The sequence below is a fragment of the Bombina bombina genome, chromosome 1, assembly GCF_027579735.1.
Source record: "Bombina bombina isolate aBomBom1 chromosome 1, aBomBom1.pri, whole genome shotgun sequence".
Lineage (NCBI taxonomy): Eukaryota > Metazoa > Chordata > Amphibia > Anura > Bombinatoridae > Bombina > Bombina bombina.
Genome location: NC_069499.1, coordinates 535,816,693 through 535,844,325, shown reverse-complemented (window position 1 = coordinate 535,844,325; position 27,633 = coordinate 535,816,693). Strand labels below are relative to the sequence as shown.

Genomic DNA, 27,633 nt, shown 5'->3' with positions numbered 1-27,633 from the left:
CAGTTGAGCTGGTTTGTATCAGTTGTATTACTATATATTAACCCAGCCATATTCTAAAAGTAGGTGTAAAATAATAACTCTAATCAGGTGATCAAATAGACATCAATACCATGGAACGCATAAAGCAGGTTCATCTGCATGTTCAACAAACAAGTATTATCTGCTATATCTATACTGCAAATAAATTATGTATTCCGTTACACAAATCATGCCAGCGTGATGACATCATCGAAATTAAAAGCCCATCCCAGACGTTTGGCGTCCGGTTGCCTAGAAACAGCAGGGCTTTTTTTTTTTTTAAACAAAAAAACAAAAGCAAACTAAACAAAAAAATCATATCAAGAAGAACCTTCCATGGCGAGATTCGTTTTGTCAGGTAGCGTAGGAATAGTGTAGTAATGACTGTGGTTGATTGTTTAGCTATTGGTGGTTCAAATAAGATTAATTGCTACACCTTGGTTTGCAATTTTATTTCATGGAGCTCATTCAATTTAAATTTAATATGAAACGAGTTAGTCTTTACAATCCATTTTTTTTGTACTGTTTCTCGTTCTGTGATATAAACTAAGCAGCAGAGATTAAAAATAAATATTACACTTGGCTGATTATAGACCTGATTTTTGTTTCTTTTTTGGGTAGGGGTCTCACACCATGCTAAACCATTTCTCCACCTTTGCCAAACCAGCTTTTAAAGGGCACAAAAGACAACATTTTTCTTTCATTATGGATAGAGCATGACATTTTAAACAACTTTCTAATTTACTTCTATTTTTATTTTTTTTCAATTCTCTTTATATCCTTTGTTGAAAAGCAGGGACATACGCTCAGGAGCGTGCATGTGTCTGGAGCTTTATATGGTAGTAGTTTTGCAAAAATGTTATCCATTTGCAAGAGCATGATATAGCAGCACTATTTCCTGACATACTGTATAGTGCTCCAGACTGTGGCCGGACTGTTAGCCGACGGACATTTGGCCGACAGACATTTGGCTGATGGATAATAGTCCGACACACAAGTGGCTGTCAGACAACAGTCCGGCCACGAGATAGGTAGATAGATAAGATAGATAAATAGATGCAATAGATAGATAGATAAATTTGATAGATAGATTAAATTGATAGATATATAAATAGATTCGATAGATAGATAATTTCACAGACAGAGAATTGCGGGCGTGCGGGCTGGGAACCATGGTTAGGTTCCCAGAGGCGGTTGCAGCGCCCGAGGCTCTGATTAGAACAGAGCGCTCTGGAGCGTATCTGCCCTCGGCCGAACTCGGAACATGCTTCGGCATTCTGTCCGTCGGCCAAATGTCCATCGGCATTTTGCCAGAGCACCGCTCCAGACACCTACCTAGGTGTCTCTTAAACAAAGAATACCATGTGAACTAAGCAATTTTGATAATATAAGTAAATTGGAAACTTTTTTTTTTTTTTATGTTCTGTCTGAATAATAAAAGAAAATGTTTGAGTTTCATATCCCAAATTTTTTATTTAAAAATAAGCAAACAGATAATCTCTTTATTGCCCATTCCCCAGTTTTGCACAACCAAGATGGTTATATTAATATACTTTTTACCTCTGTGATTACCTTGTATCTAAGCCTCTGCAGACTGCCCCCTTATCTCAGGGTTATTTACACACTTGAGCTAAAAAGGGACAAATAACCGGCAAACCTCTAGGCACTTTAGAATAAAGATGTATTTATGAAGAAATAAACAATATAAAATTAGGATATGATCTCAGCATTATGGCGTATTACGCGTTTTGGCAACATTCGCCTTAATCATAGACTATTTACACACTTGCATTTTAGATAATTAGCGCTGGTTCCTGTACAACACCACTGGAGTGAGCACAATGTTATCTATATGGCACACATGAATTTGCAGTGTCTTGATGTAAAAAGCTAATAAAAATGCAGATAAGAGGCCGTCTGTAGTGGCTTAGAAACAGGCAGAAATGTAGAAGTTTGAACGTTATAAAGTATATTAAAGTGAATGTAAACTTTCATCAATTAGTGCCAGTTTTTAAATATACTATTAAAAACAGGGGCACTTTCATTGATGAAAGTTTACATTGCACCGTATTTTACAAATACTTACCTTTTACTTCTTCAAAGCCAGATCGCACCCCCCACCTGCAGGTCCTCTGTAAATACGTCACCAATGAGGAAACCGGCTTCCTCCAATCACGGCAAGGCCTCACGAAATGGACGCTCTGGGGGGGGGGGGGGAATAAAAGCTATAGCTGTTTCAAATGTGTATTTAAGTATGCAGTGTGCACCAGCACTTTAAATACAGCACTTGTGCAGAGAGCCTAAGGTGCTTGTACCATCTGGTAATGACTCAATCTGTTAATTGCTGACATAATACAAGCCTCACTGGCGCTCTTAGCAGCTGCAGCACTTATAATGTTGATGCACTGAGAATATCTAGTTATGCTTCACATGCACGTGCAGAGTAAAATGTCAACACTAAAACAGTGATAACTTTTAATAGAAGCATATTTGCATATACATGTATATTGCAAATATGTTTCTATTCAAATATGTAATTAATTTATATTTTCACCGGAATGTCCCTTTCGGTTAAAGCAGATTTGTCGACCACTGATATAAAATATACATCCAATGTGTGAGCTTCAAGTTAACATAAACCTGTCTTGAGTGCCTGTAAATCTCAAAAAGCTTTGTTGCAACTGCACATGTGCAGGACTTTCCAGGATTGCTTTCTAGACCAAAATATCATTTTGCACAAGCAAAACCTTGAGAGGAAAACAGGTAAAAAAGTCAAAATTTTTATATCAATGGATTCAAAATATACAGTCAGGGCACTCACATAGTTGAAAACAGCACACAGATCTCATACCAAGGTGAATGCAAAGCAGGGTCTGCCTGTCTCCTGCATAATCATCTGATGGATGAGAGGTTGTTAATAACCATGGTTACTGATCACCTGGTTAAGATATCGTGAAAATCTGACGTGTTAGAGGTAGCTGAGGACTGGAGTTGATAAACACTGGCATACAGAATAACAACTGTAGTGAGTATAGGCAGCCTTGCAAGCTGCATAGGTGAAAATGTAGATGCCAGCTATTTGCTATACAAAGTAACAAGCTGCGGTTTTTAATGGGTAATATTTGGAAAAGATGTGATCATGTCTGCAGTTCCGAAATAAATACATTTCTGTATATTTATACCTACAAATGAAATGCCAACATTTATTCATGTATTTATTTAAAACCAACTGTTATTCTGATTTCCAGGCAGGGCTGATTGCCCATATTATGCCAAAGCAGAACTTCTTGCTGATTATCTACAGAAAAATCTTCCTTATTTCAGAGTTCACAAGGTTCTTCATCATCCGGATACATGGGAGGTATGAGCAATCAGTATTTATATATTAGACTTTTTTCTCTTTAATTTCCGTAATTGCAATTCTTTATGAATTTTGGTTAATCCACCATATCTCTAAATTCAACTGTTGCAAATGAATGTGAGAAATCATCTCTTCTGTAATGTTTGTTTGCTTTTTATGTAGCCATGGCTAAATGACTTATGCAAGAAAAATAACTGGAAGCACACACGCTCCCCTATAATATGGAGAGAGCTGCTGGACAGAGGTGGAAAAGGATTATATCTGGGGGGATTTAATGATTTTATGGAGCATGCCCAGGTAAAGCGACCAAAGCTCTAAAATGTATTGTGGTTTGTATGTATAACCTTTATATAACATTCTGTATAAACCAGTAACCTTTATATAACATTCTGTATAAACCAGTAACCTTTATATAACATTCTGTATAAACCAGTAACCTTTATATAACATTCTGTATAAACCAGTAACCTTTATATAACATTCTGTATAAACCAGTAACCTTTATATAACATTCTGTATAAACCAGTAACCTTTATATAACATTCTGTATAAACCAGTAACCTTTATATAACATTCTGTATAAACCAGTAACCTGTATATAACATTCTATATAAACCAGTAACCTTTATATAACATTCTGTATAAACCAGTAACCTTTTCCATACTTAGAAATTTGTAAAATCCAAATATTTAGTGGACATTGATAGGTTTCTTTTTTGTACAGTTATTCCCATGCTAATGCCATAAGAGTAAATGTACAGATTACACTCAAATTTTAATTGTTATTCAAAAGTGGTTATTTTGTTTCCTAGATTTCGTGTTTACTTTGCCTTTTGATATTACCAATTTATGAAATACTTTTTTTCTTTCTTTCATCTGGCTTATGATGGGATGTGTAAATTAACATTTTTTTCAGGAATATTATAATGTCACTTCTGACATGTTGAGTGATCTTATGAAGAATGTTGCTGTGGAGAACATGAACACTTATGTCCAGATTCAAAGCGAGGCGGAGGAAGTTCAAAGCCATTTCAATCCTTTACACATCTGGATCACTAGGTAATAGAGTAAGCTTAAGAGTAAAAATGTGTAGCACAGATCAAAATAGAAAGATGCAAACCAAATGCATAGACTGCAGTTAGCATACAAGGACTGATGTGATTCACAAATATACATAAAACAAACTTTTTTTGATGTTTTTAGCTACCTCGTTGTTGCTACTTCAACAAAGGATACAAAGAGTAAAAAGTAAATGTTGATAATATTCCAAGTCTCACTTCAATTATGAAGAACCATATATATTTGCACTTGCTAATGCTTTTTTCACTATTATATGTACTATGGGAATCGAAAAGTAACACAGTTTAAATAAATTGTATTACCATTTACATACACAAGTTTAGCAGCTTATTCTTAAACTAAAAAAAAATATTTTTTTATGTTTCCTAGTGCATCTTTACCAACATGCTACCATTTAATCCCACTTTTGGTAGATGGGGAAGTATTTGGAATGAATAATAGTCTTATCTTACATCTGTTGGACAGCAGCTGCAGTGAGGAAACCCTCAAGGCTCTGGTAATGGAAGCTGAAGACTTAGCATATCCTCTTCTTCGGCAAGTCACAATGCACTCACTGACTGATGAAGCATTTCTTGATGCTGATGTTGTCATTGTGTTGGATGATGCCCTTCCGAAGGCAGAACAATCTGCTGAAGCTCACATTAAGGAGGCTACAGACCTATGCGTGCAGTATGGAAGGCTTATTAGTCAGAATGCAAACAAGGGAGTGAAGGTGGTTGTGACGGGAAGCAGCTACGTGAATCTTAAGGCCCTAGTGATTATAAATAGTGCACCATCCATCGATCACCACAATGTTGTGGCTTTACCAACACAATTGGAATTTGAAGCTAAAGGTCTCTTAGCAAGCAAACTGAATACAAATGCAGCAAGTATGTGTGAAGTAAAACATCATATTTATATATATATATATATATATATATATTTGTATATACAGTGCCCTCCACTAATATTGGCACCCTTGTAAATATGAGCAAAGAATGCTGTGAACAATTATCTTTATTGTTTAACCTTTTGATCTGTTGTTAAAAAAAATAGACAAAAATACTCTGCTCTCAAACAATTGCAAACACAACACAGGTTTATCCAAAATAAAACCAACTTTGTTAAATATATGTGTGGCACAATTATTGGCACCCTTTTAGTCAATAATTTGTGCTACCTACCTTTGCCACGATAACAGCTCCGAGTCTTCTCCTATAATGCCTGATAAATTTGGAAAATACATGGCAACGGAGCTGAGACCATTCCTCCATACAGAATCTCTCCAGACGCTGGTGAACTCTCCTCTTCAGTTCACCCCCCAGGTTTTCCATGGGGTTCAAGTCAGGGGACTGGGATGGTCATGGCAGGACCTTAATTTTGTTGTCAGTAAATCATATTTGTTTTGATTTTGATGTATGTTTTGGATCATTTTCCTGCTGGAAGATCCAACCACGGCCCATTTTATGCTTTCTGGCAGAGGCAGTCAGGTGTTCATTTAATATCTGTTGATATTTGATAGAGTCCATGATGCCATGTATCCTAACAAAATGTCAGGGACCACTGGCAGAAAAACAGCCCCAAAACATTAAAGAGCCACCACCATATTCAACCGTGGGCATGAGATACTTTTACATATGGCTACCTCTCTGTGTGCGCCAAACCCATCTCTGGTGTTTATTGCCAAAAAACACTAATTTAGTTTCATCTGACCATAGAACCCGATCACATTTGAAGTTCCAGTAGTTGCTGGCAAACTGAAGACGCTTGAGTTTGTTTTTGGCTGAGAGTAGAGGCTTTTTTCTTGAAACTCTTCCAAACAATTTGTGGTGATGCAGGTGACGTCGGATTGTAGTTTTGGAGACTTTCTGACTCCAAGACGCAACTAACTTCTGCAATTCTCCAGTTGTAAAGCTTGGATAAATTTTGGCCGCTAGGACCATCCTCTTCACAGTGCGTTAAGACAGTATAGACACACACCCTCTTCCAGGTTGATTCATAACATTTCCAGTCGACTGTAACTTCTTAATTATTGCCCTGATGGTGGAAATGGGCATTTTCAATGCTTTTGCTATTTTCTTATAGCCAGTTCCCATTTTCTGAAGCTCAACAAACTTATGCCACACATCACAGCTATATTCCTTGGTCTTACCCATTGGGATGAATGACTAAGGGAATTTGGCCTATGTGTTACCTCATATTAATACCCGTGTGAAACAGAAAGTCATGGTTGAACAATTGTATTTTCTTAGTCACCTCTGGTGTACTAAAAAAAATTAAAATATCAATAAGAAAATACTTCAAATATATTTTTCTCATATGAATTCATAGGGGTGCCAATAATTGTGCCACACATATATTTAACCCCTTAAGGACAAGGCCATTTTTCAATTTCTTTCCCTTAAGGACCAGGGCTATTTTTACATTTCTGCGGTGTTTGTGTTTAGCTGTAATTTTCCTCTTACTCATTTACTTTACCCACACATATTATATACCGTTTCATCATATCTTCTAATATACTATAAAAAAATGATAAAATATGAGGAAAAAAATGGAAAAAAACACACCTTTTCTAACTTTGACCCCCAAAATCTGTTACACATCTACAACCACCAAAAAACACCCATGCTAAATAGTTTCTAAATTTTGTCCTGAGTTTAGAGATACCCAATGTTTACATGTTCTTTGCTTTTTTGCAAGTTTTAGGGCAATAAGTACAAGTAGCACTTTGCTATTTCCAAACCACTTTTTTTCAATATTACCGCTAGTTACATTGGGACACTGATATCTTTCAGGAATCCCTAAATATACCTTGACATGTATATATTTTTTTAATAAGACATCCCAAAGTATTGATCTAGGCCCATTTTGGTATATTTCATGCCACCATTTCACCGCCAAATGAGATCAAATAAAAAAAATTGTTCACTTTTTCACATGTTTTTTTCACAAACTTTAGGTTTCTCACTGAAATTATTTGCAAACAACTTGTGCAATTATGGCATAAATGGTTGTAAACGCTTCTCTGGAATCCCCTTTGTTCAGAAATAGCAGACATATATGGCTTTGGCGTTGCTTATTGGTAATTAGAAGGCCGCTAAATGCCACTGTGCACCACACGTGTATTATGCCCAGCAGTGAAGGGGTTAATTAGGGAGCATGGTGGGAGCTTCTAGGGTTAATTTTAGCTTTAGTGTAGTGTAGTAGACAACCCCAAGTATTGATCTAAGCCCATCTTGGTATATTTCATGCCACCATTTCACCGCCAATTGCGTTCAAATGAAAAAAAAAACGTTACATTTTTCACAATTTTAGGTTTCTCACTGAAATTATTTACAAACAGCTTGTGCAATTATGGCACAAATGGTTGGTAAAGCTTCTCTTGGATCTCCTTTGTTCAGAAATAGCAGACATATATGGCTTTGGTGTTGCTTTTTGGTAATTAGAAGACCCCTAAATACCGTTGCGCATCACACGTATATTATGTCTAGCAGTGAAGGGTTAATTTTAGCTTTAATGTAGACATCAGCCTCCCACCTGACACATCACACCCCCTGATCCCTCCAAAACAGCTCTCTTCCCTCCCCCACCCCACAATTGTCCCCGCCAGAAAGTCTGCAAGTAGTAAAATAAAAGGTATTTTTTTTATTTTTTTTTACAATATAGTATTTACATATGCTGATGTGTAGGATCCCCCCTTAGGCCCCAACCTCCCTGATCCCCTCCCCCCAAACAGCTCTCTAACCCTCCCCCTCTACCTTATTGGTAGCCATCTTGGGTACTGGCAGCTGTCTGCCAGTACCCAGTTTACTAAAACAAATGTTTTTTTTTAACTTTATTAATTTTTTCTGTAGTGCCTCCCACTGCAGCTCCCACCCACCAACGATACCGGTGCAGAGAGGGCCACAGAGTGGCTCTCTCTGCATCGGATGGCCAAGGGGTGTTATTGCAGGATGCCTCGATATCGAGGCATCACTGCAATAACCGGAAAGCGTCTGGAAGCGATCAGGATCGCTTCCAGCTGCTTTAAACCCCTAATGTCGTACAGGGTACGTCGCTGGTCTTTAAAGACCAGTTTGTGTGCGACGTACCTTGTACGACATGCGTCCTTAAGGGGTTAATAAAGATTTTTTGGGGGGATAAACTTGTGTTGTGATTGCCATTGTTTGATATCAATGAGAGAAGAGTATTTTTGTGTATTTTTAAACAAAAGATGAAAAGATTAAACAATAAAGAGAATTTTTCACAGCCATCTTTGCTCATATTTACCAAGGGAGCTAATATTAGTGGAAGGCACTGTATATATATATATATATATATATATATATATATATATATATATATATATATATATATATATATATATAGATATATATTAGTAACCAAACTGGGTGTCAATCTGTAGTAATATATAACGTTCCTAAAATAAATATGGTGACAGTTTATTATCCGTTAAAAGTTTTGTCCATTGATACCTGGTGACTTTACTACTTGCATTCTAACTAACACATTTATTTTTTTTCTATTATGATTCTTAAAATTACTTTGGCTATGGTAAAACATAATTAATAATTAACATGCTGTTAAGTATATATGTATGTATGTGTATATATATATATATATATATTTACTAATGCTACTCAACAGATACACATTTTTGTTCCACCTGTCTTACAGTGATCAGAGATGTAATTGTCTGGGGCAATATAAGTGGTATTAACCACCTTGGTCTGCAACACGCAAAGGTCTACCAGTATGAAAGTGCACTGTGGGGACCAGCAAACTTCTCACGCCCACTACTTGGCATGATGTATGACAGGTACCTAGAAATAAAGTTATGTCTTACATGCAATAATGACAAGTAGGTATAAATAGTATGTTTCTTCATGCACATCTTCTGGCAGGAGAAGTAAATAGTGGAGTTGTGTTTGTAAAAAGTGTACATTCAGGTATTGACACTGCTCTATATATAACACATTAATAAACTGCTAAGTCAGCTTTAGTATAAAGTTGTGCATGGTCAGAGGGCTTTAAAAGCCTTATATAACCCTGGGGATATTTTTATGATAGACAAACAAAGCCCTGAAGAAGCTGTCAAGTCATTCCATAGTTATCACCATCAGTTCAAATAAACAGACTTGTGCGCTCTCAGTACCCCCACACCTCACTTAAGCTTTATCGCCTCTGAATAGATAATGAGCCACAAATATATAAATACTGTGATGATTTTGACTATGTACTGTGTAGGCATTAGTCTTGGAATACAAGAGTAAATTATGCAATGCCCTGGCATATTAAGTTCAGAATCACAATATCATTGCAAAACTGCACAAAAGTCTACTGTATAAAAAAATTGTCATTGACTGAAATAAGTTGGAGACAGACATCCCAATTGCCCTATTTACAAAATTACTACATCACAAGTTAGCCTTATAAGTTTAAAGGGGCAATATACTATAAAATAGTTTTTTCCTTAATGTGTTTCCAATTACTTTTTTTACCAGCTGCAGAGTATAAAATGTATGAGATTTGCTTTTTTTAAGGTTTATTTGTGTATATGAATGAGCTGATTTTGTATTTTGAAGCCACAACCTAATAAAATGGGTTGAACTTGTAGGTATAATTATATCTCATTACTTTATCACATTGTGTACATATACCTGCTTCTTTATCTTATATCTGTTCATAAACCAATCACCAATACTTGGAGAGAACAATGGAAAATTAACATTTTATACCTTATCTCTTCTATAACCCACTGGAAGTGTAATTTCTATTACTGACTGTGTTAACACAGCTTGGCCTCGAGGCCAAAAACTTTTAGAATAGGTGGGGAAACCACAGGCTAAATAAACTAATTCAAATGCCAATATAAGGTTAATGGAAATACTTGTAAACAATTTAATACACTCCAACAGGTAAAGTGGATCATTGGGAACAAATTAAAGGGGAGAACATTTTTGAATAAACTGTCCCTTTAAGTTCAAACAACCATTCAGAAATGATCCAATTACTTCAGAAGTCAAAGTGAGCAGTTGTAAAATTATGGTTACAATTGAAAAACATTATTTATGCCCCTCCTAGAATTTGAAACTATGTGTGGTCCAGACAAGCACAAAGATAATCTTGTACCCCACAGTAAAAGTTTATACTCAAGATTCAAGGTTAATGCATTTTAGGGGTCCAATTAAAATGGGTTATCTCCTTTCATGTTTTATGAAACTGATGTTATTTGTTTAAAAAGCAGACACATGCAGAGGTATTATGCTTTTTAAAGGTCTGGGCACTGCAAGGTTACAATCTCAACATTTATTTTCCTCTAATTGTTCTCTTAGTTTTCATTTTACCTAAGCTGAGAGTGTTTTAAGGTGTCTTAGCATAGTTATTGTTGTTATTCTGCAAATAACAACAAATTTGAATAGCTGACAAGTTGTTGCAAAGTCCTGAAGTAAAGATCTCCCATTTCCAGATGTACTGAAACCACAAGAGCATGGCTTTTGAACATATAGATAGCCAATCTTACTTTGGCATAACCAGAACATATGGTCTTTAGGAAAAATATTATTTATAGGAGAGGATAAAACTATAACATTTTGTTTTTATCCAAAAACCATTTGAGCAGCAAACACTTTCAGCAGTAAGCCTTCTTTAGATGTTTAATTTTGTCCAATTTGATGGGGACAGTCTGTCGATATTGAAGAAGCTACCACTTTGATACAGTGATTTGATGATTATTCAAATTATTCATTAGAGATTTGGATGTTCCTTAGTTCCTTAGTAATGGGTCAGTCATACTCTACCATACTCTACCATCCTGTGCCACGTGAAACAAATGTCTGAGGCACCACTTTAGAATGGTCCAGGTAGGTAGCCATGTCCCTGAATGGTGCACTCACTACTACTACTTCACCACCCAAACATCATAATTCAACTTTATGGCGAGGCTACTTAAACTTTGATGCTGTGAAACAAAGGTTTCTAAGAAAACTTATTTACACTATGTAACCAGTCTTTTCCGACTCAGCGTACCTGTTTTTCAATCCGCCACCCTTCAGGTCGGAAAACACAGAAAGCTTATGTTCGATGCTGCAAGAGAATGAAGTATATTACATAATAAAAGTAAATTAGAAACTTTATTAAAATTGTATACCCTTTCTAAATGAAACAATATTATTGTTCCACCTTTGGTGCACTAGTAGATATAGGGATAAAAATGAAAAATACATTACTACTTATGGATTATGCTACAACGTTGTCTCTCATTACAAACCAAGGGGACAATATTATTTCTACATATTTTGTGCAAAGTTTTGCCCCAAACTTGTCGCGCTAGTAGATATAGAGATACAAATAAAATAAATACACAACATAATATAGCTAACTTCCTTTTTATTTGTTGGTAAAATCTATGTGCACCATGTTTAAAGGGACATGAAACCCACATTTTTTCTTTTATGATTTAGAAAGAGCATGCATTTTGAAACATCTTTCTAATTTACTTCTATTATCTAATTTGTTTTATTCTCTTGATATTCTTTGCTGAAAAGCATATCTAGATATGCTCAGAAGCTGCTGATTGGTTGCTACACAGGAAAGCCTAATGTGATTGGCTCACCCATGTGCATTGCTTTTTCTTCAAATAAGGATATTTAAAAAATGAAGCAAAATAAATAATAGAAGTAAATTGTAATGTTGTTTAAATTTGTATGTTCTATCTGAATCATGAAAGAAAGATTTTGGGTTTAGTGGCCCTTTAAGGCATTTAATACAAGTCACACTCTCCACTTCGCGCCATATTTGACTCAACACTTTTCGCACCAATTATGACACAAACTCCTAAATAACCCATACACTAGTGCATTTTTCAACCACTTTTGATTGGTATATGCATAATCACATGATTTATGACATCAGCCAATCTGATTCAAATACACATTATAAACTATCACTAACTAATCAAATTGCTCGATACTTGTGTCATTGATCACTCATCAGAACTTGTGCCATTTGTTACATTGTGTATTATACTTTGAAAGTTTGTATATGGGAAATTAGAATTAAAGATAAACATTGATGCTGACATTAGGACACACAGTGTAATATTTTAGACAAGGATTTTAAAATCCAAATTGATGTTTGATTCAATAGAATCTTAAGCTGATAGCTCAAAGGGATAGCCCACCTAACTTTAAACTGTCATAATTCAGATACCGCAGAAATCAAAATCACCTCTTTACTGTCAGGCTATTTTAAGTGTTCATCTTATATGCCAGTCCATTTTATAACACCTGAGAAAGGGTGGTTTTTAAAAATAGATTGCAATCAGGAGGGGTTAGACAGGTGCAGAGAGAAACCTGGCCCAGCTCTTAAAGGGATAGGAAACCCCAATATCTTCTTTCATGATTTGGATAGAACATACAATTTTAAACAACTTTCCAATTTACTTCTATTATCAAATTTGCTTCATTCTCTTGTTATCCTTTGCTGAAGGAACAGCATTGCACTACTGGCAGCTAGATGAACACATCTATTTATCCAATCACAAGAGACAAATGTGTGCAGGCACCAATTAGCAGCTAGGTCCCACTAGGGCAACTTACATTTTTACTTTCCTATCCCTTTAAAATATCCATTGATTGCAAATAAATACATATGATACCCTGATTATATGTTATATTTGCAATTATTCCTGCTCAGAATAATAATACATTTACAATATATACATATAGTGGTATAAATAAACACAGAAATATGACAGAGAACATTGTTTAGAACAAAAAAAGGAACTTAGGAACATGCAAATATGTTTGCAAAATATTTCTGACATAACACACACACACACACACACATATACATATATATATATATGTATATGTATATATACACACACACATACACACAGTCGTATGCAAAAGTTTAGGCACCCCTGACAATTTCCATGATTTTCATTTATAAATAATTGGGTGTTTGGATCAGCATGATATTCAGGTCTGGGGACTGGGATTGCCATTCCAGAACATTGTACTTGTTCCTTTGCACAAAATGCCAGAGTAGATTTTGAGCAGTGTTTTGGGTCGTTGTCTTGTTGAAATATCCAGCTCCAGCTTAACTTCAACTTTGTGACTGATTCCTCAACATTATTCTCAAGTATCTGCCGATATTGAGTGGAATCCATGCGACCCTCAACTTTAACAAGATTCCCAGTACCAGCACTGGCCACACAGCCCCAGAGCATGATGGAACATCCACGAAATTTTACTGTGGCTAGCAAGTGTTTGTCTTGGAACACTGTGTTCTTTTGCCGCCGTGCATAACACCCCTTGTTATGACCAAATAACTTAATCTTTGTTTCATCAGTCCACAGCACCTTCTTCCAAAATGAAGCTGGCTTGTTCAAATGTGCGTTTGCATACCTCAAGCGACTCTGTTTGTGGCGTGTGTGCAGCAAAGGCTTCTTCCGCATCATTCTCCCATACGCTGAATTGTTGAACGATGCACAGTGACACCATCTGCAGCAAGATGATGTTGTAGGTCTTTGAGGTGGTCTGTGGGCTGTTTTTGACCGTTCTCACCATCTTTTGCCTCTCTGATATTTTACTTCTGGCCTTAACAAGAACTGTGCCTGTGGTATTCCATTTCCTCACTATGTTCCTCACAGTGGACACTGACAGCTTAAATCTCTGCGATAGCTTTTTGTAGCCTTCCCCTAAACCATAATGTTGAACAATCTTTGTTTTCAGGCCATTTGAGAGTTGTTTTGAGGCGCCCATGTTGCCATTCTTCATAGGAGAGTCAAAGAGAACAACAACTTGCAATTGGCCACCTTAAATACCTTTTATCATGATTTGATGCGCCTGTCTATGAAGTTCAAGGCTTAATGGGCTCACCAAACCAATTGTGTGTTCCAATTAATCAGTGCTAGGTAGTTACAGGTATTCAAATCAACAAAATGACAAGGGTGCCTAACTTTATGCACCTGTCTAATTTCGTTTTGATGCATATTGCACATTTTCTGTTAATCCAATAAACCTAATTTCACTACTGAAATATTACTGTGTCCTTCAGTTATTTGATAGATCAAAATGAAATTGCTGATTCAAACACCCAATTATTTCTAAATGAAAATCATGGAAATTGTCAGGGGTGCCTAAACGTTTGCATATGACTGTGTGTGTATGTGTATGTATATATATATATATGTATGTGTATATATACATAAAATATATATATGTATGCACAATATTAAAAATAATTTGAATAATTCACTATCCACTTTGCACCAAACATGTCGCTACTTGCTATATTCGCATTTAGTCCTGCTCAGAAAAAGAATACATTTACACTATATACAATAATGTGCTAAAGAGAAATGTGCTTGTTTGTGGATAGTAATGAAATGATATAAAGTTGGGAAAAAACAGAATAGCTGTGACATCGATGGCTGTTAGTTAACACCGTACTTGACGCATGTGTTTTGACGGCTTTTTTGATAAATAAGGAGATTGTATTCAGATCCACGGCCGCAATGTTTGGCGAGTGTATTGACGCCCGCGAATGCAACATAGTTGACGCTTTGATAAATAGGCAGTTGTTCCTTTACTGGCAACAAATATTAGATCACAGCATAAATGATTCCCATTTAGGACATTTTTTTCCCAAATCGGCTTTTCCTCTTTTTTGTCTGGTGCTTGGAATTATGGATACATATCATGTGCTTCACTGAATGGTGAAGGAGAAAACAAGATTTTTTACTTAAATGGACATAAAACTTCACATTTGTTATTTGCGACTTAGATAGGGCATACAATTTCAAGGAACTTTCCAACTCACTTCTTTCTAATTTGCTTCATTCTCTTGGTATCTTTTGTTGATATACCTAGGTAGACTCAGGAGCGTGGAGAGCAAATCAAATGAGATAAAATAAGTAAATTGGAAAGTTCTGTAACGGGAGAAAGGAAGGCACCAATAGGGTGATAACGCTAACAAACCAGATAGAGTGAGGGAAGGGTGAGAACAATACTCACAAGCGGAGCAGCACTGTGACGTGCCTGAAAGAGCAGACCGGGACCTCAGCGTCGCCCGGAAGACCAGCGTAGGCAGCAGCAAATCCTCGGTCAGGAGCGTGTTTGGTGTGACCAATCAGGATCCCAGTGTAGTAACACACCTTCCTCTCTGTGTTCCAAGATTCTGTACACTTACAGGAGGAAAAGCAGGTGACAGTAGACAGGGTATAGAACTCATGTCACTCAAAATAGCACAGCCCAAAGTAGGAAAGAGGGGAGATCAGACTCCAGCAGGGTAAAATAAAACAAATTTATTAAAATGTTTTAAAATCAAGCAACGCGTTTCTCGGCTACACAGAGCCGTTTCATCAGGCTATAATACATGTTCTAACAAGCCTGCTGCTTAAATACCTCCTCTAACCAATCCAATCGCATCTGAGTCTACACACCCCTAACAAAGCGGCTTGCGTCTCAATCAACAGCTGATAGACACAATCATAGACAGAGTGAATTTGCGTTCCACTTACACTATATGTTAATAACCAAGTAATATCATTAACTCTACCAAAAAGAACCAGTGTTGGTATTTGGTTGCCTTATTGGATTTTTCATTTTCATTCTCATAGATAATCATTTGTGATATTATAATATAGCATACATTTAGATATAAGAATATATAGAAAAAATTTATGTAATTTGAATAGAATGAGCTTTCTTGTTAGATCACAAATTTGATATTGTTTAGAAAACTGTAGTATTAATTAATACTTAGCCTGTATCTATGAGATTATCGTTTTGCAAGTTTATATGTTTTTATTTGCTTATAATCAAATGTATGATACATTATAATATCACAATGCATCATCTGTTGGAATGAAAATGAAAAATCCAATAGGGCAACCAAATACCCATAGTGGGTTTTTTGGTAGTTCTAATAGTTGTTGGTATTATTTGGTTATTTATAGTGTAAGTTTTTATTATTTTTTTACATAATTGTTTCTATATATTCTTATATCTAAATGTATGATACATTATAATATCACAAATTATTATCTATGAGAATGAAAATGAAAAATCCAATAAGGCAACCAAATACCAACACTGGTTCTTTTTGGTAGTCCTAAGAGTTAATGATATTACTTGGTTATTAACATATAGTGTAAGTGGAACGCAAATTCACTCTGTCTATGATTGTGTCTGTCAGCTGTTAATTGAGACGCAAGCCGCATTGTTAGGGGTGTGTAGACTCAGATGCGATTGGATTGGTTAGAGGAGGTATTTAAGCAGCAGGCTTGTTAGAACATGTATTATAGCCTGATGAAACGGCTCTGTGTAGCCGAGAAACGCGTTGCTTGATTTTAAAACATTTTAATAAATTTGTTTTATTTTACCCTGCTGGAGTCTGATCTCCCCTCTTTCCTACTTTGGACTGTGCTATTTTGAGTGACCGGAGTTCTATACCCTGTCTACTGTCATCTGCTATTCCTCCCGTAAGTGTACAGAATCTTGGAACACAGAGAGGAAGGTGTGTTACTACACTGGGATCCTGATTGGTCACACCAAACACACTCCTGACAGAGGATTTGCTGCTGCCTACGCTGGTCTTCCGGGCGACGCTGAGGTCCCGGTCTGCTCTTTCAGGCACGTCACAGTGCCGCTCCGCTTGTGAGTATTGTTCTCACCCTTCCCTCACTCTATCTGGTTTGTTAGCGTTATCACCCTATTGGCGCCTTCCTTTCTCCCGCTACAGATACTTCCATCGTCCCTCCACGTATCGGAAGAGCTGCCTCCCATTGGATTTTTTGGACATACCTCGACCACCCTATTCCCGAGCGCACCTCCTTCATGAGCTTCCACTCTGACTTTGACTTAAATTGGAAAGTTGTTTAAAATTGCATGTTCTTTCTGAATTTTTTTAAAAAAAAATTAAAAACATGGGTTTCATGTCCCTTTAAGCTAATTCTTCATACCACAGCACATAGAGCACTGTTATGAGCTTGAATGCACAAGTTAGCTGGTTGTTGTAATGCCTATAATTCATGTTTAAAAGTCTTCAATACTATTGGCTCACAATTTATTTTATTTTTTTATCTTTTGAGGAATGATTTCAGTTATCTTTCAGTTTATGCAGAAAAGTCATTTTTTTGGCTTAGAGATGTTCAGGTGATACTTTCTAATGCTTCAACATTTGGGTATCATGTTTATTTGAAATCACAACTGTAATTGGTCAGACTCTATCCTTTGCTTATTTTCTTTGTTAGCGGGATCATAATCACTTATTTTCATTGACTATTGACAGAAAAATGGCACTATGCATAACGTATATCTTTCCTGTTTTTCTGATCACAATCCAAATTCTAGATACTAAATGACACATTTACATGGACAGTTATCACTTTACAAATTCACCTAAAAGGACTTGGAAAACCCCAAAAAACACTTTTTGATTGGGCAGTTTTTAAATGGAAAATTAGTTTTGTGCATGTGCAAAACTTATTGAAACTAAACCCCCCAAATCACCATTTTGTTTGTCCTTAATCCTGCACATATCATTTTTACAAAATCACAAGATGAATGAATCGGATAACTATTTTGTGTAGTTTTTTTGTAACATTTTAAAGCTTCAAAGGTATTAATGGTAGAAGCATTTTGGGATTGTGATCATAGGAAAAACACACATTTTAAAGCTTCAAAGGTATTACTGGTAGAAGCATTTTGGGATTGTGATCAGAGGAAAAACACACTTACAAAATGGACAAAATTCAGAAATTGTTATCTTCCGTGAACAAGATTGTGATCAACCTATATGTGTTTATTATTTGCAAAGGGGTTAAAACATTGTCAGCTACAGATCACTGCCAGTCCATATTTACATCCAGCCAGTAAGGCAAGGCATATGTGTGTAACCATCTTCAGCTTTGGAACAGAAATGCATAACTGCTCTGGAGATTACTTTACATATGTGCTTAACCTCTTTGAATGGGTTAAACACATAGCTATATTGGCTCACTAGCTATGTTTAGCTAAATTCAGTCCAAAAGACAGCAGCACCTTACTTAAATTCAAAATTGTATTGAAGAGTGAGGTGCTGCTGTCTTTTGGACTGAGTTTTGTTGGGGAGTTTGCCAGCGGCTCCTGACAGCTTGCGCCCCTCACATATCCAGCTGCTGGACCGACAGAGTGGTGTTTTATGTTTAGCTAAGGACCAGTAGTGTATTTCTGCTCTAGAGATTACTTTAAACACACAGTTATATGCAAGCACATGCACAGCAAAACAAGGTAAGCGCTCCGACAACCCGCTCTGCTGCCCAATGCAAGCACATGCAATAAGAAAAATGCTTTTAAGTGATGGTAAATCCTAGCGTTTGTGAAACGCTAGGATTTATCATTGTAACAAATAAAGGGGACTTTCATTCATGAAGTATAAAATACTTTATTCTGAAAGCCCCTTTATTTGTTAGCAGCGTTTGCTGCGCTGAGTTGCTAAAGGCAGCCCACGACAGAACACTATTTGGCTGAGAGGTGACGTTTCCACCTCTTTGCCATTAGGCGTGCGAGAAATCCAGCTTGGCGCCGCTAGGATTTACCATCACTTTAACAAACTTTTTGCACTTTTACAGTATTTCTCTTTAAAACCTTCCTGTCCACATGGGTTCTGGTTATTTGAAAATTTTGAAACCAAATAAAAAGCTATTTCCTCACTGATTTTACTTTGTTCCTGTTCACATTGCATTATCTGTGCTCAGCATGTGCTGTGTTTCAATCTGATATCATAAAGTAAAGAATTGCTGGAGTGAGCACAGTTGTTTAATTTTAATGAATACAAGTATAATAATGTCTAATGGGCATATTTATCAAGCTCCGTATTGAGCTTGATGCCCCGTGTTTCTGGCGAGCCTGCAGGCTCGCCAGAAACAGCAGTTATGAAGCAGCAGTCACAAAGACCGCTGCTCCATAACCTGTCCGCCTGCTCTGAGCAGGCGGACAGACATCGCTGGAAATCAACCCGATCAAGTACGATCGGGTTGATTGACACCCCCCTGCTGGCGGCCCATTGGCCGCGAGTCTGCAGGGGGCGGCGTTGCACCAGCAGCTCTTGTGAGCTGCTGGTGCAATGCTGAATACGGCAAGTGTATTGCTCGCCGTATTCAGCGAGGTCTGGCGGACCTGATCTGCAGTGTCGGATCAGGTCCGCCAAACCTTGATAAATATGCCCCTATGTATTAGTGAATACTGCTCTGATTATACTTTGCTAATTTTTAGCATGTGGATAAAGAATGATCTTTTGCAAGAATGGCGTCGGAGAAGGCAACACCGCAAAGGCATGTCAGCAGCATATTGTATAGCCAAGCTTTTATCGTGGTGGTATCAGGATTCCAACAGTGGGGAGATAGTGTCGTTGGGTGTGCTCAGTGAAGGTAAATACAAAGAAAGAAAAATTCTCTGTCTTATTAGTAACTGTAAACCTTAGGCTAGAAACCCAGTTTTTTTAAACATGTCTGGCTCAAAACGTCAGTTAAAGGTACTGTAAATATGTTTTTACCTTAATGTGTTTAAAATTACTTGTTAAACCAGCTGCAGATTATAGAATGTATGAAAGATTTATATTTGTAATTGAAAGAGCTGTTTTTATTCTTTGAAACCACAACCCATCAAAATGTGTTGAGCTTGCAGGGAAATCAAATATCCTTATTTTATCACTTTCTGTACACACATTTGTTTATTTCTATTATATCTGTTGGGCCAGATTACAAGTGGAGCGCTAATTTATCGGTTGCCAGTAATCGGGCAAATTGGCCCATTTACGGGAACGCAATAAATAACCAGCCATTACAAGTGGCTGTTTATTTCTACCGCGAGCTTGTGGTAGCAATTAGCGCTCCACAAATTAACCACAGATCAGATCTCTGTATAATTTAAAAAATATCCTCAATTGCCCCCCCAAATCAAGTATATTGTATTTTTTTATTTAAAAATAAAAGTAGCATTTTTTTTCTAATTTAAAAAAAAAACTGCACTGTTACGGTACCAACAGTGTACCAAGGGTTAATACCAGATGAACAATGTCCTGCATAGGGAATCAGCAATTCACAACCCAGCCAGTTTCCCTGCAAACATGAGACCAAGCTCCACATTTCAGGTTTAAAAAAGAATAACTACTTTATTTGAAGGCAGCACACAGATTTATACACCCTGGCTTCAGGTTACAAAGGGCATTGGTTTAACAGTAAAGCAAACATATGAACAATGCATCAAACCTCTAACAATTGTCTATTCACAGGTAAAACAGATTAACATATTAAGTTAATTAACTAGGGAAGAACGTTTACTCAGACAATCTGATGTTGGGCAGTCTAGTTAACATAATCACACAAGGACACAATCAGTTTACCCAGACAGACTCCTGAGACACAATCAGATCTGAAACATACATAGAATACATCTTATTACTGAATATAGGAACAGTTCTTATTAGCTATAAAGTCTTTTATGCCCACTTGGCTTATAGAGTCACAATTGCTCCCACAAGGGGCACTCACACCCTGTACCCATCCTGTATTTATGGATACAGGGTGACATAGACATAAGACAGAGTTATGAAAGTACATGGGGTGTCCAGCATATAAAATTCCATATTTCCATGCAGTCTCTGGGTATCCTTAAGCCCATGTACCTCCAGCCCAAAGAATGTTCCATAACAGGCCCTCCAATGTACAGTGGCGAGATTGGTTTTGTCACATCTCTCCCCTTTTCCAAACAGACTAACAGGGTATCTGACCTCCTGCCGGTCAGTGCCCTGGTTAGTCCAGCAACCCACCCATAAAACACAATTAGTAGTACAGCCCACCCACAATAAATGGTTACTACACCTGAGTACGGGGAAAACTTGTCCATGTCCAGGTACCTCACCACAGCTGTGTGGGGGACTGGTACGCTGAATTGGTGGGTTGCGAGGTGGGCAGAGACCAGCTGTACTCTGCCCGGGTGCCAGCACTACCATGGAAGTAGCCTGGTGGGAGCCTGGTTGCTGGAGGGGGAGACCGACTGTCTCCCCTTTGGATACATAGCTGTGCTGCTGGAGGGGGAGACCATTCGTCTCCCCTTTGGCTAAACAGCCGTGTTGCTGGGGGACAGGACCAACTGTCCCTACCCCTTGTAACGCAGCCTGCCGCTGGGGAATGGAGTCTGGGCTCCCAAAGTCAGGCTCTGCAAAGGACTCCCATAACAAGCCAGGACCATCAAACTCCTCTCCCTCTGGTTTGTCATGCTCGGCTGTCCAGGGTATATAATGAGCCATATACCACCAGAGCGCCTGGTAGGCATGTCAGTTTGCTGGGACAATCCATCTGGATTCCCGTTATGAGAGAGAATTCCTGTCCATACAAACAAGGGTTCAAATTCCTCAGTGCCCAGACCAGGGCCAAACAGTCCTTCAAAATCCCATCAGCTTCTTTACGAGTTTTCTGTACCTGCTCTTTATAGGTATCCACAATCCCTTCATACTGACATAGGGTGCCCTTGAGTTGCTGCACCTCACTATGAGCCAGCGTCAGCTTCTCCTCAAGTGTCGCTAAGTTTGTCTTTAAGGTTTCATGTCCCACTCTTAAGCTGGTGTTTTCTGCAGTCTGTCGGTGCAGCTTGTCTAGCAGAGATTCACGTTCTAAACGTGCTTTTTCCTCTGCGCTCCTCTTCTCCTTCATCAGCGCATTGTAACGGGACCTCCACATATCAATAGCGGATAGAGATTTACTGAGCTCATCGTCCTGGGGCTTAGCAGCAGGTGGGTCAGTCTCTGCTGCATGGATCTGGGCACGGGTAGTCACAGAGTTAACATCAGCGGGACCCATAGGAGCGTAGGCAGAAACAAGGGGGGGCAAGTCATTTCCAAGAAGAACATCAGCAGGTAAGTCCTTCTTGACCCCCACATTCACAGGTCTAGCGCCCACTCCCCAATCCAAATGTACCCTGGCAACAGGTAGGCTGAACACATCGCCCCCTGCTAACCTCACAGCCACAGTGTCTCCAGTGTACTGTTTCTCAGACACCAAGTTCTTTTGAAGCAAGGTCATGGTAGCACCAGTATCCCGTAGACCACTGACCTTCTTCCCATTCACTTTAACCAGTTGCCGGTTATTCCGATGGGCAGCTTGCACAAGGTCTGCCTCATGTAGGATGCTCCAGCATTCTTGCGCCTCTACGTAGCGGGCCGTAGGCTGAGGATTACGTGGGATTCCGCCGGCGGGTCTTCTCCAGGACTGCGCTTGGTTCGCTGCGTTTAGGGGACACTCTGGTCTTTTGTGCCCTAGTTGCTTACATCTAAAGCACCGAATAGGTTGTGAGTAGCACCGCAAATTGAACAGGGCTCTCTGAGGGTAGTTCGTGGCCGGAGGCCGTGTGGTATAGCGGTGCGCCGGGGTTTGGTAACTGGCAGCTGCTGGGGTGACTGGGGGTCTGTACTCCACTCTAGCAGGGGGCTTAGTGGTAGCAGTGTCCAGTTTGCGGGCATCCGTATACTCATCTGCCAAGCGAGCCGCTTCCTGCAGGGTGGAGGGTTTACGGTCCCGAACCCACTCTCGAACTCCTGCGGGTAACTTGTCGAAGCAATGTTCCAACAGGAATAGCTGCAGCACCTCTTCCCCAGATATGGCTTGGCACCCCGCTATCCAGTGAGCTGCTGTGCGGTGCACCTTACATGCCCACTCAAGGTAGGAATCTCCAGCTAATTTAACAGTGTCTCTGAACCGCCTCCGGTATGCCTCCGGTGTAACCGCATACCTGGAGAGCAGAGCCTCTTTTACAGTATTATAATCCCTGACTTCCTCATCTGGAATGGCCCGAAAAGCCTCTCTGGCCCGGCCGGATAATTTTCCAGATAATATCGTGACCCAGTCCTCTGCGGGTACCTTGTGTAGTGCACATTGCCTCTCAAAATCCGCAAGGTACCCATCAATCTCTCCTTCTGTTTCCAGGAAGTTTTTAAAAGCTGCAAAATTTACTTTTCTCTTTTCCATCTTAGTCAGTATTGTAATAATCCCCCTCTTCCTGAGGTTACTGGCTTGTGTAGTTGCTCTTCTGGGCGATAAGGTTCATTCCGTCGCTGCCACCAATGTTACGGTACCAACAGTGTACCAAGGGTTAATACCAGATGAACAATGTCCTGCATAGGGAATCAGCAATTCACAACCCAGCCAGTTTCCCTGCAAACATGAGACCAAGCTCCACATTTCAGGTTTAAAAAAGAATAACTACTTTATTTGAAGGCAGCACACAGATTTATACACCCTGGCTTCAGGTTACAAAGGGCATTGGTTTAACAGTAAAGCAAACATATGAACAATGCATCAAACCTCTAACAATTGTCTATTCACAGGTAAAACAGATTAACATATTAAGTTAATTAACTAGGGAAGAACGTTTACTCAGACAATCTGATGTTGGGCAGTCTAGTTAACATAATCACACAAGGACACAATCAGTTTACCCAGACAGACTCCTGAGACACAATCAGATCTGAAACATACATAGAATACATCTTATTACTGAATATAGGAACAGTTCTTATTAGCTATAAAGTCTTTTATGCCCACTTGGCTTATAGAGTCACAATTGCTCCCACAAGGGGCACTCACACCCTGTACCCATCCTGTATTTATGGATACAGGGTGACATAGACATAAGACAGAGTTATGAAAGTACATGGGGTGTCCAGCATATAAAATTCCATATTTCCATGCAGTCTCTGGGTATCCTTAAGCCCATGTACCTCCAGCCCAAAGAATGTTCCATAACAGGCCCTCCAATGTACAGTGGCGAGATTGGTTTTGTCACATGCACAAAGCAGTTATTAGGGGTTAAAGGCCTTGAAAAATGTGTTCCCTGTAAATATATATTTATATGTATGTATGTATATATATATATATATACACAGTATCTCACAAAAGTGAGTACACCCCTCACATTTTTGTAAATATTTTATTATATCTTTTCATGTGACAACACAGAAGAAATGACATTTTGCTACAATGTAAAGTAGTGAGTGCACAGCCTGTATAACAGTGTAAATTTGCTGTCCCCTCAAAATAACTCAACACACAGCCATTAATGCCTAAACCATTGGCAACAAAAGTGGGTACACCACTAAGTGGAAATGTCCAAATTGGGCCCAATTAGCCATTTTCCCTACCTCGTGTCATGTGACTCGTTAGTGTTAGAAGGTCTCAGGTGTGAGTGGGGAGCAGGTGTGTTAAATTTGGTGTTATCGCTCTCACACTCTCTCATACTGGTCACTGGAAGTTCAACATGGCACCTCATGGCAAAGAACTCTCTAAGGATCTGAAAAAAATAATTGCTGCTCTACATAAAAATGGCCTAGGCTAAAAGAAAATTGCCAAGACCCTGAAACTGAGCTGCAGCATGGTGGGCAAGACCATACAGTGGTTTCACAGGACAGGTTCCACTCAGAACAGGCCTCACCATGGTCGACCAAAGAAGTTGAGTGCACATGCTCAGCGTCATATCCAAAGGTTGTCTTTGGGAAATAGACGTATGAGTGCTGCCAGCATTGCTGCAGAGGTTGAAGGGGTGGGGGTTCAGCCTGTCAGTGCTCAGACCATACGCCGCACACTGCATCAAATTGGTCTGTATGGCTGTCGTCCCAGAAGGAAACTTCTTCTAAAGATTATGCACAAAAAAGCCTGCAAACAGTTTGCTGAAGACAAGCAGACTAAGGACATGGATTACTGGAACCATGTCCTGTGGTCAGATGAGACCAAGATAAACTTATTTGGTTCAGATGGTGTCAAGAGTGTGTGGCAGCAACCAGGTTAGAAGTACAAAGACAAGTGTGTCTTGCCTACAGTCAAGCATGGTGGTGGGAGTGTCATGGTCTGGGCCTGCATGAGTGCTGCCGGCACTGGGGAGCTACTTTTGATTGAGTGAACCATGAATGCCAACATGTACTGTGACATACTGAAGCAGAGCATGATCCCTCTCCCTTCGAGGACTGGGCCGCAGGGCAGTATTCCAACATAACAACCCCAAACACACCTCCAAGATGACCACTGCCTTGCTAAAGAAGCTGAGGGTAAAGGTGATGGACTGGCCAAGCATGACTCCAGACCTAAACCTTATTGAGCATCTGTGGGGCATTCTCAAACGGAAGGTGGGGGAGCGCAAGGTCTCTAACATCCACCAGCTCTGTGATGTCGTCATGAGGAGTGGAAGAGGACTCCAGTGGCAACCTGTGAAGCTCTGGTGAACTCCATGCCCAAGAGGGTTAAGGCAGTGGTGGAAAATAATGGTGGCCACACAAAATATTGACACTTTGGGCCCAATTTGGATATTTCCACTTAGGGGTGTACTCAATTTGTTGCCAACGGTTTAGACATTAATGGCTGTGTGTTGAGTTATTTAGAGGTGCAGCAAATTTACACTGTTATACAGGCTGTACACTCACTACTTTATATTGTAGCAAAGTGTCATTTATTCAGTGTTGTCACATGAAAAGATATAATAAAATATTTACAAAAATGTGAGGGGTGTACTCACTTTTGTGAGAATTTGTATATTTATGTGTTAATATGTATATGTACACATATAAACGCATAAATATATATGTATATAAGCATATACATTTATATTTAAATCTGCTGCCCATCGCTGCGCTACTTACCCCCTGCTCTGCTCTAGGTTCTCATACCGTGTGTGCTGTGTATTTACTGTAAATATTTCACATTCCAATGTTCTACACATAGCAGAATATGTTCTAAGTATTTTTAAATAGATATTCATATATATATATATATATATATATATATATATCGATAGATAGATATTGTGTCAAAATGTCAGATATATGTAGAAATATGTATTTCTGAATAAATAGAACATATTCTTATATGTGAAGAACATTGGAATGTGAAATATATTTTAATGTACGTGAACGCCCACGCGATATTGCAAGTTCATTTTTTGCATTTGTCGGGTTAGTGCGCAATCGAAAACAGTTTACTTTCAACTCGTAATATGAGTGCAACCCGATGCTTGTAAAAAGCTTATTTCTAACACAGCTTTAATTAGCGCTTCACTTGTAATCTGGCCCATAATGTATAGGTAATGAAACATTTCAAATCCCATACAATTTACATGCTATTCATCTCTTTTGTGAACAGAGCCCTAAATTTCCTGTATATATCAATTTGTTGATTTGCCTTTTGTAGGTCAGTTTGAACTTCCGGAAGGTATTGTTTACTCCATGCCCATACAATTCCAGAATGGAAGTTGGCACATATATACACAAGCCTCTGTTTCAGAAGATGCAAAGGAAATATTACTCAATGCAGCCAAAGAATTAATCAAGGTAACTTGTGATCTGAGCAAAGAATGCAGTCGAGGATAGCACATACATTTTTACCCTCCTCCAGAATGTTTAAACAGTCACATTAACATCTACACAGAACTCAATGTTATGTACACAGATCACTAAAGCACATACAGAGAGAAAGGCTTGAGGAATGGTTGTCTATTTTAATGATTTTTTTCATTTTTTATTTATTTGTTTTAAAATTTATAAACTGGTCTGTACATGGGAAAAAAAGTTATATAATCCAATAAGAGATTCTTTTTTTTTTTTAAAGCCTTGTGATTGAAAAACTAAAATAAAGATATAAACCATTTAAAATGTGTTAACCTATTTTTTTTTTTTATTCAATTTTTTTTTCAGGAGAAAGGAATATTTTTAGGAGTTCCAGAAAAAGACGATAATGAAAACAGAATTCTCGGTAACTGATTCAGTTTTAATGACAATGCATAACATTTTTAGAAAATTGATTCTCCAACCATGTTGTTGAAGAAACAACATGAGTTGGTTGTTGAGAGATTCTGCTATAGTTTCCAAGAGTGAACCTTCTCATATTAATGAAACACCATTAACATGTTTTATCTATCTAAACAAACTACATTATGGTGAATATGAAACGCCACTTACTATGCTATATTAATAATTTTAACCATACCCCTATAAACGACTCCTGGTTCACTAACCATTTTGTTTGGTCATTCAGGCAACTATAGTTTAACAAATAGAAAAAAACATGCACCACGTAGTGGGACTATACGCCAAAACAGAGGAACTACTCTTCAGGTGTAACAGAATGGCAAGAGAAGTATAAATAAAAGCTTTTTTCAGCAACT

At 38.3% G+C, this 27,633-nt stretch overlaps 1 protein-coding gene across 1 annotated transcript; it reads left to right on the top strand.

Annotated features, from left to right (window-relative positions):
- The first annotated feature begins 354 nt into the window (after positions 1-354).
- On the top strand, positions 355-27,247 carry MDH1B (malate dehydrogenase 1B). Its single transcript, XM_053690907.1, has 9 exons — positions 355-376; positions 3,267-3,379; positions 3,542-3,676; positions 4,296-4,438; positions 4,829-5,328; positions 9,116-9,257; positions 19,705-19,859; positions 26,661-26,800; positions 27,164-27,247. The coding sequence occupies exons 1-9, from the start codon at positions 355-357 to the stop codon at positions 27,227-27,229; spliced, it is 1,416 nt and encodes a 471-aa protein (XP_053546882.1). The 3' UTR covers positions 27,230-27,247.
- Positions 27,248-27,633: the final 386 nt, after the last annotated feature.